The following is a 14,038-nucleotide window of genomic DNA, read 5'->3' as shown; positions in this document are numbered from 1 at the left end:
ATGTGGGACCTCCTTCTTCTCCCTATAATGTTGCTTCTACTGATAGAGTGGAAACCTTCCAGAATGCACCATGAACCAAGGTCAACAGTAGCAATTGTGATTTTACTTTCCTCACTGCAGATTCATTTGAATTCATTTGAATGCAGAAAAGGAGTTAAATTCACTACATCATTGTATTAATTGCTCTGTATCAGTCTCAGATTCATGGTAACTTATTAAAACAGGCACCAGGTTTAATACTCTTTATGAAATAGCAATAGGAATGATTTTATACAGGAATGAATAGTAATTCAATATTGGGGGATCTATTCTTCTCATTTATTTAAGCTCACTAAGCAGAGCCTGGTGCAAAGAGATACACGGTAGCTACAGTATCAGACTTAAATGGTAAATCATTTTAAATATCAGAATCAAAAAAAAATTCCTATCCCTCCCACCTTCTTTATCCAATTTCTTTGTTTCAGCAGTAGAAATTATAATGATGAAATGACCAATGTCAGCAATTTTTGGTCATTCAAATATCTAACAAGAGACCACCTCTGGACCTTGGAATATAGTGAGCTGCCTAACATATTAGCACTTGACAATTATTCCAATTCACCTTTTCCCTAGAATGAGATAGCTCTGATTTGGCACCCTGGAATTCCCTCTGCCGCTGCTCATTCTCCTGCCTCAGAAGCTGCTGCTCCTGCTTGATGAGCTCCAGTTCACCCCAACAAACCTTCTTCTGCTGGTTCTGTATCCCCGATGAATGCACAGCTGCTTCCAGGAACCGACTCTGAAGCAAGAAAGCGAGCAGACAGAGTCAAACTTATGATACAACCTAGGAAGATCAATTGCTCAGAGGCTTGGATTCAAAGCCACTTTCTACCTTGGCTCATATGAGCCAGTCGTTTCCTCTTAACTTGGCTACATTCCCCCCCAAAAGGTAAGAATTAGAAAGGGTTGCCTTATAGGACTATTGGAAAGACAAACAAAAGTGAACTGCAATTAAAGGTTAATACAACAAGCAAGTTCATTTGGAACTTATGGTGAAGAATTTTGAATGGGATGGAAATAGTTCGAAAGTCTTCTATTCAATCAAACCCAGATGGGATACATGTAATTGCTAAAAAAAATGAACAAATATTTATCAAGTACATGAAATAATTTTAACATTCAAGACAAGGATTGACAACTGCTTATATTCATGGAACGAAAGAAATGTGGAAGTCAATTTCTCACACTGCTATTCATTGGAAAAAGATAATTATGACATGTATCTAGAACTTAATTTGAAAAAAAAAGCACACATACTATTGTTTAGTTTAGAAAGCTGCTTGGAATCCTTAAAATAGAAGCTAATCACTTTGTCTCAGTCTAAGCCAATGGTTTCTCAACCTTGATAACTTGAAGATGGACTTCAACTCCCAATTTCCATTCCCCTGACTGTGCATTTCTGGGAGTTGAAGTCCATACATCTTCAAAGTTGCCAAATGTGAGAAACACTGATATTTAACCCACCTCATCAAATTCTGTCTGAGGAATAAATGAGTGGAGATCTCCATTTACCACCTGGGGTCTGAAGAGAAAAGATGGGGTATACCCAAACTAAATAGATATTTTTCCAATTAGAAAGGACTATCTAATCCACATTTTTCATTTACTCTAATGGTAAAGACAACTATGAAAGTATTTTGATTTCAATCCAGCTGTGTGAATAATTGAAGAATGAATTGGTTTAGAATATTTAATTAGTGTGAGGCATTCTGTATAAACCATTTCATGCAGCTATTTTGGTTTCATGGTAACTGAACAAATATTAAATTGTCATTTTCCTAAATCCTGCAATGGGTTTAGAGAGAGTGGTACTGTGTATGTGCGTGCACCATTTTTCATCACAAACAATCCTGAAGTAGTTAGTAATATTTATAAAACAGAAAATAGAGAACAAAGATAATTCATCAAAAAGAAATAAATTAATTAACAGCAGGAAAGGTCAGCATAAAAAGGTGGATTTTGAAAGGATGCTTAAAACATGTCAATTTATTTAAACCTGTCAACACCTGTATTTAAAGATGTGGGAAGACTTCTGCTTCGCAATAGCAGCCCAAAATTCCCTTAAATAAATATCAGGATGGCTCAGCAACTGTTGAAATCAGACCCATCTGGGTGTACCTTCTCGTTGGCCATTTGCAGTTGCTTATTCAATGATGTCACTTCCTGTTTTAGATTCTCTTTTTCCTGCTGGGTGATCCTCAGGTCTGATTTGAGCCTGGATACCTGAAGGCTAACATTTTGCATAATATCATCGAAATTCTGGATCTAAAAGGGCCAAAGAGAAAAAAAGTTGGGGGCATGAAATAGATTGTTATTCCAGCAAAGATAAGCTGCTTTTTCCACACTCTTGTTCCCTGCTCAATCAAAAACTATAGGTATAGAATACGTATTTCAAGATGAGAAAACCTTTTATAAGAGCAAAGACACTTTCTGTTCTTGAAGGTAGAGAAACATGGGTTGTTTCTCTCCTTTACAGCAACCAAGTGTATAAGAAACAGTTCTTATTCTTGAGACATTTTTCAAACAGTGAAACAATCAAGATAATGCAGAATAAACTCTTTCAGTACAGGTGGGAGCTGAAAGAAAAGATTAATCAGAACCAGCCAGCATGACCTACTCAACAGATTTTTTTTTTAATCATGAAAGGAACATATAGTACTATGAAGGTTATTTTATTGCTCAATAAAGTTCATCTTTAGTTGACAGATAGAGACATCCATGGATAAATGCTTAGGCAAGAGCAGATGGAAAAAAAACCTTGGATTATTGTGGAAGCAAGCAAACCTAACGGAACTAAAGGTGTAATGATGATATTGTTCTTCTCCACAAATATTATGTTAATCTAATGCTTTTGTGGGAGAGAAATCATAGCTGCAACTTAACTGCACAGAATCAAATTAACTGTTAAACTCTAAGGCATCTAGAAGCCATTTTTATCAACATGTGGGTAAATGTATCAACAGTCTAGAATCATAAGTGTTTTAACAGGATAATAACACACCTTGTCTTGTGATACTGCCATTTGTGCTTTCAGATGCTGATTCTGGTGCTCCAAAGATGAGTTCTCCTCCCTCAAGGAAGCAGTGAGGCTCTCTAGGAAAGCCACTTTAGTTGCCTGCAACGATAGTAAAGTCCAGGCAGGACTGCTATTAGTATCTACGGACAGCTACCGAGACCCTAGCAGTCTGCAAATGTACCATCAGTGCCTAACCCTAAATAGTTTTTCTACTGGCTCAAGCAGTCTCAGTACCAAAGTAATTGGATGTAATTATGTTTGTGAACCCCTTGAATTGCTGAACTATCAATGCTCTGCAACATCTTAATGGAAAGACTAAGGCATGGATGTCTACAAAAGGGAACCAAGAGAGGCCAAATGTGCATCAAGATGTAAATTCCATCCCTTCTGTAGTTGCATCATGATGTTGCACAAAGATACATAAGAGGTGAAACTTGCATTATGATGTCTCAATGCACATTTCACCAGTTTTGGTGTTACCATGTGCTAAAAGGTAACTTGCCATTGCCTCCACTCATCCAGATAGCATTCCTGGCTCTTCTATGGCATTCTCTTGCTCCCTCATATTATCATTATTTTCTGGATGGCTGAATAAGTTTCTGCTGAAGCAATGGACTGCATCTTATCCCTAATTTCTATTTGAACTTACATATAATGAAGAGGCATGGTTTTTTGTGCATTATCTTTGATCTTAGAAAGTAAAGACGGTAAAAAAAAAAAAGACCAAGGAAGCTGGCTATGAGCACCACCCTACCAAAAGTAATGTGTTGGTATGTGTAGCTTGAAACAAAGCGTGTACTGGGATGGGATATTATTCTGTGCCCTCACCTTCTCTATGTACCGGTTCAGCTCTTCACTGAGGGCTTCTTTCTCTTTCAGTAGCTTCTCATTTTTTATGATGACACTGGAAATCTCATTCTCCAGTTCAGAGAGATCCAGGCAACTGGGTAGCTATGGAAAAATCTCTGTTTTAATTTTTGAGATGAGTATGTTTAAACTGTTTTCAAGAAGAACTTCTCAATAATGTCTATGAAATGTTTGCAGCTAAATGGAGACTGTCTACAACTCAGGAGTGACCTTCATAAACCAACTGGTTCCCAGAAACCGATATCCATTCCCTTTTGGAAGAAAGGCATTCTGCCCATCATTACCTGTTTTACATTCTCCAGTTCTTCTTTGAGGAAATGGTTCTCCTGCTCCAGACCACGAACCTGAATTCTGAGCTGAGCTAGCTCTGTTTCCAGGGATGAGACCAGTGATGAGGACTAGAAGTCAATTGAAGAAAATTAAATTAAATTTGAAAGCCTCAAAGGTTGGTTAATTTGCAGCTTAAGAATTGGCTAAAATAAAACTTAAATTTATTTTTTCTTTAAAATGTGCTTTATTTTGTTCTTTATGTCACATTGAGTCTCTTTTTTTTTCATTAAGCAGCCTATTTATTTTATTTATTTGGGGAATTTATATTGCCACCTATTCACACATGGCGACTCAAGGTGGCTTGCAGAATATAAAACCTCATATGAAATCTCATATAAAAACAATAAAACTAATATAAAAGAATAAAAAACTATACATTGAAATAGTAAAAATAAGGACAATTGTGATAATGGTGGCAGGTATTATTCTCAGAGGAAGTGGGGGAGGTCAATCAGGGAAGTCAAACTAAGATCTGAATCTGGCATCTTACTATTCAACTTTGGTTCTAATACTCATTGTAGCCTCTTGTACCTGAATTATAGAGTTCTCCAATTCTTCTTTGAGCTGGGAATTCTCTCTTTCCCATTCTTCTGACATATATTTCCTAGCCTCATTTTCCTTTTGCCGAAATGTTTTCATAAACTGTTGGTTAGAATCTTGTACATCTGCTCGATTTGGAGAGTTTCGATGGCCAAGTTCAGCATTTTCCAATTCTAATTGCTGATTCCTGGCTTTCAGTTCAGATACCTGATTAGGAAAGAAGAACCCAACCAAAATGAATGGTAAGAAAACTTTCCTTGGACAAAAGAAACCATACTTTTCAAGCCTTTTTCCTTCTGCAAAATAATTCTAGTGGAGAAGGGAATGAAGGTTACTCTTCAGTCAACAGAAATTGGTTTCAGGATATGAGGAGAACTGGGCCACACTTTACTCTCTTGAAAAAGCCAGCATTGATCGTAAGTAGTGAAGACTATTGACTATCCCTTTAACGCAAATCTAATATTCTCCCAGTGGGCAGAATTTTATTTTCCATAATTCCCCAACCAAAATATCAATACCTTTCTTGGTCCTGACCTCTAGGATTCATGCAGTAAAAAGCTGGCATATAAAAAGCTACGTGTGCTCCTAGAACAATACATTACATCTCTACTCTGCAAGTTGCATTAGTTACCAATTTGCTTCGGGGTCCAAATCAAAATGCTGCTTTTAACCTTTCAAGTCCTTTATGTCAATGGACTGGGTTATCAGGGGGACTGCCTCTCCCTGATTACATCAGCCTATCCCAGCGGGTATGTACAGCAAAGTAGGTTGTGGGTAATATTAGCCAAGGACCTTCATTTGATGGACTTTAGAAGATGTGCCTTCTCTGCCATGGCAACTGCCTTATGGAATATTCTTCTCCCTGAAATTACGCTAGTTCCATCCCCATTTTGATATTCCCCAAACCCCTCCAATCTTGGCCATATTGTCAGGTCTGGGGCTCCCAGGTGAACTGCTTAGATGGCTCCATTGTTGAGGTGGCTACTTTTATTCTCTTTCTCTTGTGATTTCTATTTTCATGTTTTATGTTTTTTTTAATAAGGCTTAAATTTATATAATACATTTTTTTGTTTTTATTTATTATTCTTGCTAATTCTTGCTTTCTGCCCAGAGTCTCTGTGAGATGGGCAGCAATGTAACTTTGATTGCTAAATAATTATTTAGAAACATATTATCCAGAAAAATATATATATAAAGTGCACTTTGAAAAGAGGAGGTTTAAATTGTGAATCTTATCTTATGATGAGTAAGCATAAAGCCAGGGAATAGCCAAGTTCCAATCTGCATATTAGACTGGAGGTAAAGTTAATATTTGATCATATTAGCACTAGCCATCAGTGAATTTTATAGTTAAGAGTTAACCCCCTTTCTCAATCACCCTTGATTCAAATTCTGTGTTTTATTTCCATCATAGACTACTATAAAACTAATAATATAACAGTCACTCTAAAATAGAAGTAAAAATGAAATATCATGATAGAATTTAGGTAAAAATAAATTAAAATATTAATGTAAAACTACAAGTACGAGGATGAAAACTGGGAAGGGACCTATAAAATTACAATCAATTTTACAATCAATCTGAATTCAGGGTTTTTGGGTCAAAAAAGATTGCCTAAATGCAGAAAATCTTACCTGCTTCTTCAAGCTTTCAGCTATCTTCTGCAGGGCCATTTTCTCCTTCAGTACGGTCTCTGTTTTTTGCCTAAAAATGCACAGTACATAGAACCATCACATTCAACAGTATGGCAATTTTCTCCCAGGTAGGTCCACCTGTATACTTTGGGGCTGAATGGCAGGCTGCCTAAATATTTTGGAAGGTGAAATTCAACGTACCTGCGTATGTGGGTGAATATTAACAGGAACTATAAAAGCATCTCAAAACAGCTGAAATATTGTTTTAAATACAGGTAGTCCTTGACTTAATGACCACAATTGAGCCCCAAATTTATGTTGCCAAGTGACAAATTTGTTGAGTTTTGTTCCATTGCATGTCTTTTCTTGTCACATTTGTTAAGTGAATCATTGCAGTTGATAAGCTAGTAACACAGCTGTTAAGTGAATCTGGCTACCACATTGACTTTGCTTGTGAGAAGTGTGCAAAAGGTGATCACATGACTCTGGGACATTGCATCTGTCACAAATATGAACCAGTTGTCAAGCATCCAAATGTAATGGGAATGTTGCAATAGTCATAAGTGTGAACAATGGTCATAAGCCACTTTTTTCAATGCCATTGTAACTTCAAAAGGTTGCTAAATGAACTGTTGTAAGTCGAGGACTACCTGTATTAGGCCTCCTGAGTTATATAGTGGAGATGATTCCTTTTTTCATTTAATAAGGCAATCTCATTCTTCTTGGCAGTATTTTCCTCTCTAAGATGCTCGCATCTGTGATGCAAAAATATAGTCTTTAGGATACTCAAGATACTTTGAACTATTTCAGCCTGAATTAGTTCATTGAAATGCATATCATTTATGCCTGTAGCAGGTAGCTTCATCTCGTTAATCTTAGATGACCTTAAAGAGCCAAGCTTCTAAGCTTTATTAGTAGCTGAGTGGGAGACCACTAGGAAATTCCAGATGTGTAGACTAGAGTGGGAAGTTGAAACATTCAATAGCAAACCACTCCCGTATTATTGCCTAAAACACCATTATCAATCTCGACGAACTCATCAGCTGCTCTTAACTTAAAGGAAATTCTGCCCTGATATTATTTTATGATGCAGGCCATCAACCTGTGACGATGTTTCTTACTATATTGTTAGCAAACAGAGTAACTTGTTCTGTTTTATAGGAAATATCTACAATGATATGATGTTGAAACAAAATATGTTAAAAGTGCTAAGAGTTAAGTAATCAGAATTATGATCATTTAGAAACAAGGAATTAAGACGAGGAAGAAAAGGAGGAATGATACAAAAGGTAGCATTGTAATGAGGATATATAAAAGCATTAAATTAATCAGTACACAAAAATGATTATTTCATGAAATTTGCACAGCGCCTAATAAGCCTACCATCTAAACAATTCAGCTTTCTAATACTCCATAAAAGTTATGCTTGGTTATTTATTATTCAAATATCTATGAAATGTTATTAATTCATGTTAGAAATCACAGAGTGTTTGTCTTCTAGGCAAAGTTAATCTATACGTTAATCCAAGTCATGCGAGGTAGACAGTGAAGTATTAGGTAGTTAGTTTCAAAAAGCAGAGCCAAGTGGCAGGATTTAGACCATGGAAGGATTCCACATTACCTCAAAAACTCAATCTTCTGAAGCTGCTCATTGTAGGTGCTCTGCAAATTGTGAAGGACAGCATTCAGACTCTCTTTCTCCTGTGTATGGGCGCCTTTTTGCTTCAAGAGCACTGCTATTTTCTCTTTGAGCTTTCTGTTCAGCTCATGGAGCCCTTTCCTGTCCACTTCTGCATCTTTGGTGACATTATCACAACGGCCCAGCCGTCCACTCTTCTGGGGCTGCAGAGCCAGCATGAGCTCATCTAGTTTGCCGAGCTGGCTTTGCAAAATCAGCTTGGAAGTCTGCAGGTTGGTGTTTACCATCACCAACTGGTCCTGTTTCTTTTCCAGGTCTTTCACTTTCTGCAGCAGTTGCTCTTTCTCCTCCTTAAGTGTAAAGCAGTCTTGGTTGGTTTCATCTAGCCTGGATTGTAGGCTTATAAATATTGGCATGTATCCCTCCAATTTATTGTTACGTTCTAGCAATTTAATTATTTCTGTTTTTAGGGCCTGGTTTTCCAGTTTGAGTTCTTCTGGGAATTGGAAAATTTTAGATCCTATTCTGGAGTCTGCGTCTTCCATCATATCCACACCCCAGAATTCTGATACTACATCATGGAGGTCTCCCTTGCCAGTTCTAACTTCTCCTCCATGATCTGCCTCAAATAAAAGAGAATAGGCACTCATTTCCTCAACACTTAAATCAGTATCCAAAGCTTCAGGAAAGAGCATTTGGTTTTTTGTTGTATTGCCAGTAGGTAATTTTTCCCAATGCAAACTTCCCTCCTTCTCATGACTTCCACATGGCAACACATGTGGCTGGGGGATAGTTTTAAGGATCTCCTCAAGCTCCTTCTGAACCTGTGAAGCCATGTCTTGTCGAGCATGAGATGCTTGATTGCATTCAGTTTCCAGCAGAACGATCCTCTCCAGAAGCTGATTCTGTCTCAGCTTAAGGGCTTCATTCTCTGCCAGAGTTTCTTCATAGGCCTTCTGCAAGACACGTGAAGTCTCCATGGTTTCTTCAACTGTTGTCCCTCCATTTTTCATGTTTGGAATTGCAATCTTGTCTAATTTTATCATCCCATCTTCTGTTACAACTTGACTGTCTTTGTCAGTCACACTTTTGAGCTGAGCACCGACCAACGTTTCCGGAACTAATGGGATGAATCCAGGGTATTGGGTTGATTCTCTTTCTGGTTCTTTCAAAGAGTCATCCATCAGAGAGGTAGTTCCTACACTATTTTCTTCTCCTGGATCTTGAACTATTTCTTGTTTTGAAAGAACATTTATCTCCTTTCCAGAGTCCTGGTGTTGGACAGATTCTAGAAAATCACTTCCTTTTGCTTCTTCATCCTTGTTTAAAGAAACAAGATTGCTTTGCAGTTTGGACTGACATTGCAATTCCTGTTGTAGATCTTCTGTTTTATTTCCAAGCATTGAGTTTTTTGACCTCAATTCATTTTTTTCTTCTGTTGCTCTGCTGGGCATCTCTTGCTTCAAATAATCCAAAGTCTTGGGATTCTGTTTGCTAAGTTGCCTTTGTTCTTCCTCTAATGTTGGCATTTCTTCTCTTTTCCTTAGCTCCATCTCATGGCTGGATTGAATCTTCAGAAGTTTCTCACACAATTCATTTTCTTGCTTTTTCAGGTCCTGAACCTCTTGTTGAAGTTGCTTGTTCTCCAAGATCAACAAGTTCACATGCTCCTTGTAATTTGTCTCTAGACGTTTCTTGTCTTGTTCCAGAAATGAAGAGATTGCTTTCTCTTTCTCCAGCTTTTCTTTCCATTTTGCTTGGACCTCAATGCCTTTCTGGAGAATTTCATTTTTTTCAGATTCCCATTGGGATTTCTCATCTAGCTGCAGCCTGGAGAGCTTAAGCAATTCTTGTTGATGCTGCTCGTCAAGTTTGTCTATGGTTTCCTCATACTTTCTTGCAAGTGTTTGTTGTTCAGCGGTGAACCATTCCTCTTTCTGAAATATTCTTCCATTATACTCATTTTCCATTTTTATCCTAAATGTGGTCAACACAATACATTACTGAAATTTCTACACATTCAGGGACAAAGGATTGTAGACCACCTACTGTACTGGTTTCAGTCTTAGATCTGGAATGCAGTTTTAGCAGCAAATTGCAACAATGGCCACCTGTAATTTTTAGCCTGGTAATTTTAAAAAAAAATCCTGTTCTGATTCATTCCTGTCCCCTGCTTATTTTTCTTTTTCCTTTTAAAAAGGGGCTCATGTTCAATCATGAGTTAAGTTAAGGATAATGATCTAGCAAAATAACTACAGATTTTCTTAATACAGGATACTATATTTAATATAATGAATTATCATTTAAACGGTAAAATACCTTTTGTATGAACAGATTATCAGCTTAGAGTACAATGATCTCCTGAATAGCCTAACAAAATCCAAAAGAAGATTTTTACCTTATTAGGTTTATATTTATATATAAATTATGTTTATATATTACTGATGCTTAGAATTGTTGAAGTCCGTACTCAATTTATGACTCACAAAAAGAGCCAGATTTATTGGACCAGTAAAACTGGAAGCAAGAGATGCTAGAAAGCAAGGGTGGGCACCCTGAAGCTCTAGATATTTGTAAGACCAAGAGTCCCATCCAATTGCCAAAATTGTCTGTACAATTTATTTCTTGGTTCATTCTTTGCTCACATTAATGGCCAACCCGCCTGAAAATAATTACGGGTGGAATACAAAAAACCCACATTCAATACAATATAAAAATAATACAAAGCAATAAAATAGGGACTAAAATAACAAAACATGTATAAAGATTCCCCAAGGCACATGCTCCTAATCAAGTGCTTTATGAGATCCAGGTTTTTAAGGCTTGTTGAAGGACAGAAGGATTGGAGCAACCCAATTTTCAGATAGGATCCAGAGGGTAGGTGCTGCAACAGAGAAGGCATGTTGCCGAAGTCACATCAGATGGTATGGTTTTAAAGATGGACCCCTGGAACATGACCCCTTCGGAAGATTTTACCATTCAGGCAGAAGCAGTAGGAGAAAGGTGGTTCTTCAGTCAGGCCCTATGCCATGAAGGGTCTTACAGATCATAGCCAACACCTGGAATTACACCTGGAATTATACCAAGGTGTGCTTATAACTGCCAAGGATGTTCATTCTGGCCCAGTTACAGCTGCTAATTATTCTTCAAAGGCAAGTGTCTACATATAAGATGACTGACTATAAGGTGCCTTAAGACTTTCCTTTCATTCTGCAAAGAAAAGAAGATGGATGCTGGGGGTGTGATACAGATTTAGAGGCATCAAAGGCTTGACAAATATTCATCATTTGGATCCATTCGCCCTTGCTTGAGGATTTCTGCCATTTACAGGGCAGAGCAAACAATCGGTATACAGCACATGAGATACTGTATTCGTGCAGATCAAACTGGACAGAGGCACCAACATATGAAGTCCATGATCAAACTAAGCAGTATTGTACCACTACTAAACATTTGATGTATCTTTAATACCTTCATGTGTATACAGCCAGTCTCAAAACCTATTTTATTAAGAAGTTCTGCCTTCTGAGCTAATATCTAATTGTTGACAGTGACTAGAATGTAATAGTAGTTGTAATAACTGTAACAGTAATAATGTCCAAACAAGGGATATTGGTATGAGTATGGTTTTCAGTCTCGGGTAAAATATTAATGGATAATTAGTAGTATTTAAAAGAAACTAGCACTCCCTTTAAGATATTAACATATGCTGCACGTGATGGGATCTACAGTTCCTTTCACAAAGATGAAAAATGTCATTCAATTGTTCACAACCAATTTTGTCAGTAGAAGCTGGAACAATAAAAGGTACCTCACTAAGATCTTCTCATCATTGCAGGCTATATAGGTTTAGATTCAAAGCTTGCTTTTGGAGGTAGAAATGCCCCATTTAAAAACAATCAAAAAAATTATCGCTCAAGACAGGAAACACACTTCAAAACTAGTATAAAACTAGTGATTTGTTATAATGGTATATTGAACGAATTGTTTAAAATATACCTTATCATAATTCAATATATATGTAGATGTATCTACAATTCAACGCATCCCCACAATATACAAAGCAACCAGATCCATGTAACCAATGTAGATATAATTATACACTCTAGAAAGATAATTATACTGTTTTTTTTTATGTTTTTTGATATTTTATTTGTGCACTGCCCAGAGCCACTCTGCGAAGGAGATGGGCAGCTACAAAATTTGATAAAATAAATACAAATAATTTATCAGATACAAATACAATTATGGGCTTTCTTGCTTTTCCCCTACTGGATTTTCCTAAATCCTAACTCAGAAATCTTCCCAAAGATTCTGCATTTCACTCATTACCAAGGATATGATTTAGCTTCTATTAGAGATCTAAAGCTACCCAATGCTTATCCCAGAACTGCAGTTGTCAGGGTTCCTAAGATAAAATGGGAAATTCAAGGTAAATTCTATGTTGTTGTAAAAAAAAAAGTTACTCACTTTTGTTCCTGGAGCTCTCGCTGATGCTCTCTTAGTAGCTCTTGCTGTAGCTGCTCCATTTCCAGGGTGTGCTTCTCCATCAATCTTTGCAACTTCTCGTGGAACCCATTTTCTAGCTCAATTTTTTCTTCTTGGGTGGCCTGTGCTAAAGTTCTCATTCTTTCTTCCAACCAGGCTTTAGACTGAATCAAGTCTTCCTTTTCATGACTAAAGTTTTCTTCTGCCTCTTTCAGTTTGGCTTGGAGCTCCCGCTCATGATCGATCTTCAGGCATTCTATAAGGCTAGCCTTCTCATCCATGCATATCTGAAGACTGTTCCCTTCAGCATTCTGCTGGGAGTTGGCCTGCCTCAAGCTTTCCAATTGTCCCTGAAGCTCAGAAATCTGGATTTGCAGACACCCAATTTGTTCTTCTAACACTTGTCTCTCCTGACAGTACTTCTCTTGGAGGTTCTCTTGTCCCTCCTCATAGTTGGCCTTGGTCTCCTCAAGCTGCTTTTCATAATGGCACACCTAAGTGAAGGGAAAGATTATGATTAGCATTTCTGCATAACTCAATAGAAGCACTGCATAAACAATTCCAGACAGTTTGGTTCAATAGCAGATATAACTGAAAATGAATGTGACCTCCACCACTCATAACCTTTTAAAATCTTTTTAAAAGAGGGAAGACTTCCCCAACCCCGAAAAAGGCAGACATTCCCAACCTGATACCCTCCAGGTGTGTAGGAATATAGTTCTCAATATGTCCAGCCAACATAACTTTTATAAAAGGCTCACAAATTTTCATTTGCTGCCAGAAAGCTGCTAGTGCAACAAACTATATAAACCAATTCTTAGGCCAGCTACCATTAGAAGAATACTTAGAGATACAGAAACCCAGGGAACCAGACAATCCTCAGCATGAACAGAGTTGACCACTGTCAGTGACTATGATGGACAATGAACTATTAGGATGAATATATAGTCTTACAAAACTCATACAGGTCATCTGAATGCATAGGTTCATGGATATATAACAGGATGTTAGAACAATAATGTGCCAGGTATCAGGAGAACATCAAAGATGTTGGATAGAAGTACCAATATTCAGACAAGAACTTCCACAATTAAGACTTGACAGAGCCTCTCTCCAATTGTTTTCTAAATTGTAACAATAGTTCATGACAAGGCTGATGAACACTAGTTTGTCAGAGTCCAAAGCATTTAGGTATAAAATAGGTGACACAATAAAAACGCAGTGGTTGCATGTACTATGCAAAGCATTTCCATTCTATAGCATACTATTTTGCCTGGTATGTTTTGCCTGCTATTTCTCTCATTATTTTTCTTGGAAAATCTTTCTGAAATCAAGGAGCTACATGACAATTGTTTGTAACTATTGATTTGTAATTTCGCTAACCTCTTATTTTAGTTGGGAAAATCATACTGATCGATGTGTATCTCTAATTAGCTAAACTGGAACTGGAAAATCTATTAGAGATAACTGTATTCAAACTTTCA

At 37.2% G+C, this 14,038-nt stretch overlaps 1 protein-coding gene and 1 long non-coding RNA gene across 23 annotated transcripts in view; one reads left to right on the top strand and one right to left on the bottom strand.

The window, feature by feature from the left end:
* Positions 1 to 3,776, top strand: part of LOC148128298 (uncharacterized) — a 28,207-nt gene extending 24,431 nt beyond the window's left edge. Inside the window, exons 2-3 of the long non-coding RNA XR_015741242.1 lie at positions 613 to 928; positions 3,074 to 3,776. This is a non-coding gene — a long non-coding RNA (uncharacterized LOC148128298). The remainder of the gene's footprint in view (positions 1 to 612; positions 929 to 3,073) is intronic.
* Positions 1 to 14,038, bottom strand: part of NIN (ninein) — a 109,608-nt gene that overhangs the window by 20,899 nt on the left and 74,671 nt on the right. For 12 of the 22 annotated variants that reach the window (XM_087922463.1, XM_087922469.1, XM_087922476.1 and 9 more), the window contains 9 exons: positions 12,537 to 13,048; positions 8,049 to 10,043; positions 6,428 to 6,497; positions 4,784 to 4,999; positions 4,207 to 4,320; positions 3,884 to 4,006; positions 3,041 to 3,154; positions 2,158 to 2,304; positions 602 to 778 (listed from right to left, as the gene is read on the bottom strand). In XM_087922463.1, coding sequence (XP_087778589.1) covers positions 602 to 778; positions 2,158 to 2,304; positions 3,041 to 3,154; positions 3,884 to 4,006; positions 4,207 to 4,320; positions 4,784 to 4,999; positions 6,428 to 6,497; positions 8,049 to 10,043; positions 12,537 to 13,048 — 3,468 coding nt within the window. The remainder of the gene's footprint in view (positions 1 to 601; positions 779 to 2,157; positions 2,305 to 3,040; positions 3,155 to 3,883; positions 4,007 to 4,206; positions 4,321 to 4,783; positions 5,000 to 6,427; positions 6,498 to 8,048; positions 10,044 to 12,536; positions 13,049 to 14,038) is intronic. The other 10 variants (XM_087922466.1, XM_087922475.1, XM_087922477.1 and 7 more) reach the window with 5 other exon arrangements.

This window comes from Pseudonaja textilis, chromosome 1 (assembly GCF_049901715.1).
Source record: "Pseudonaja textilis isolate UNSWEBS1 chromosome 1, rPseTex1.2, whole genome shotgun sequence".
Lineage (NCBI taxonomy): Eukaryota > Metazoa > Chordata > Lepidosauria > Squamata > Elapidae > Pseudonaja > Pseudonaja textilis.
Note: the sequence above shows the minus strand (reverse complement) of the source record. Positions and strands in the feature narration are given on the sequence as shown.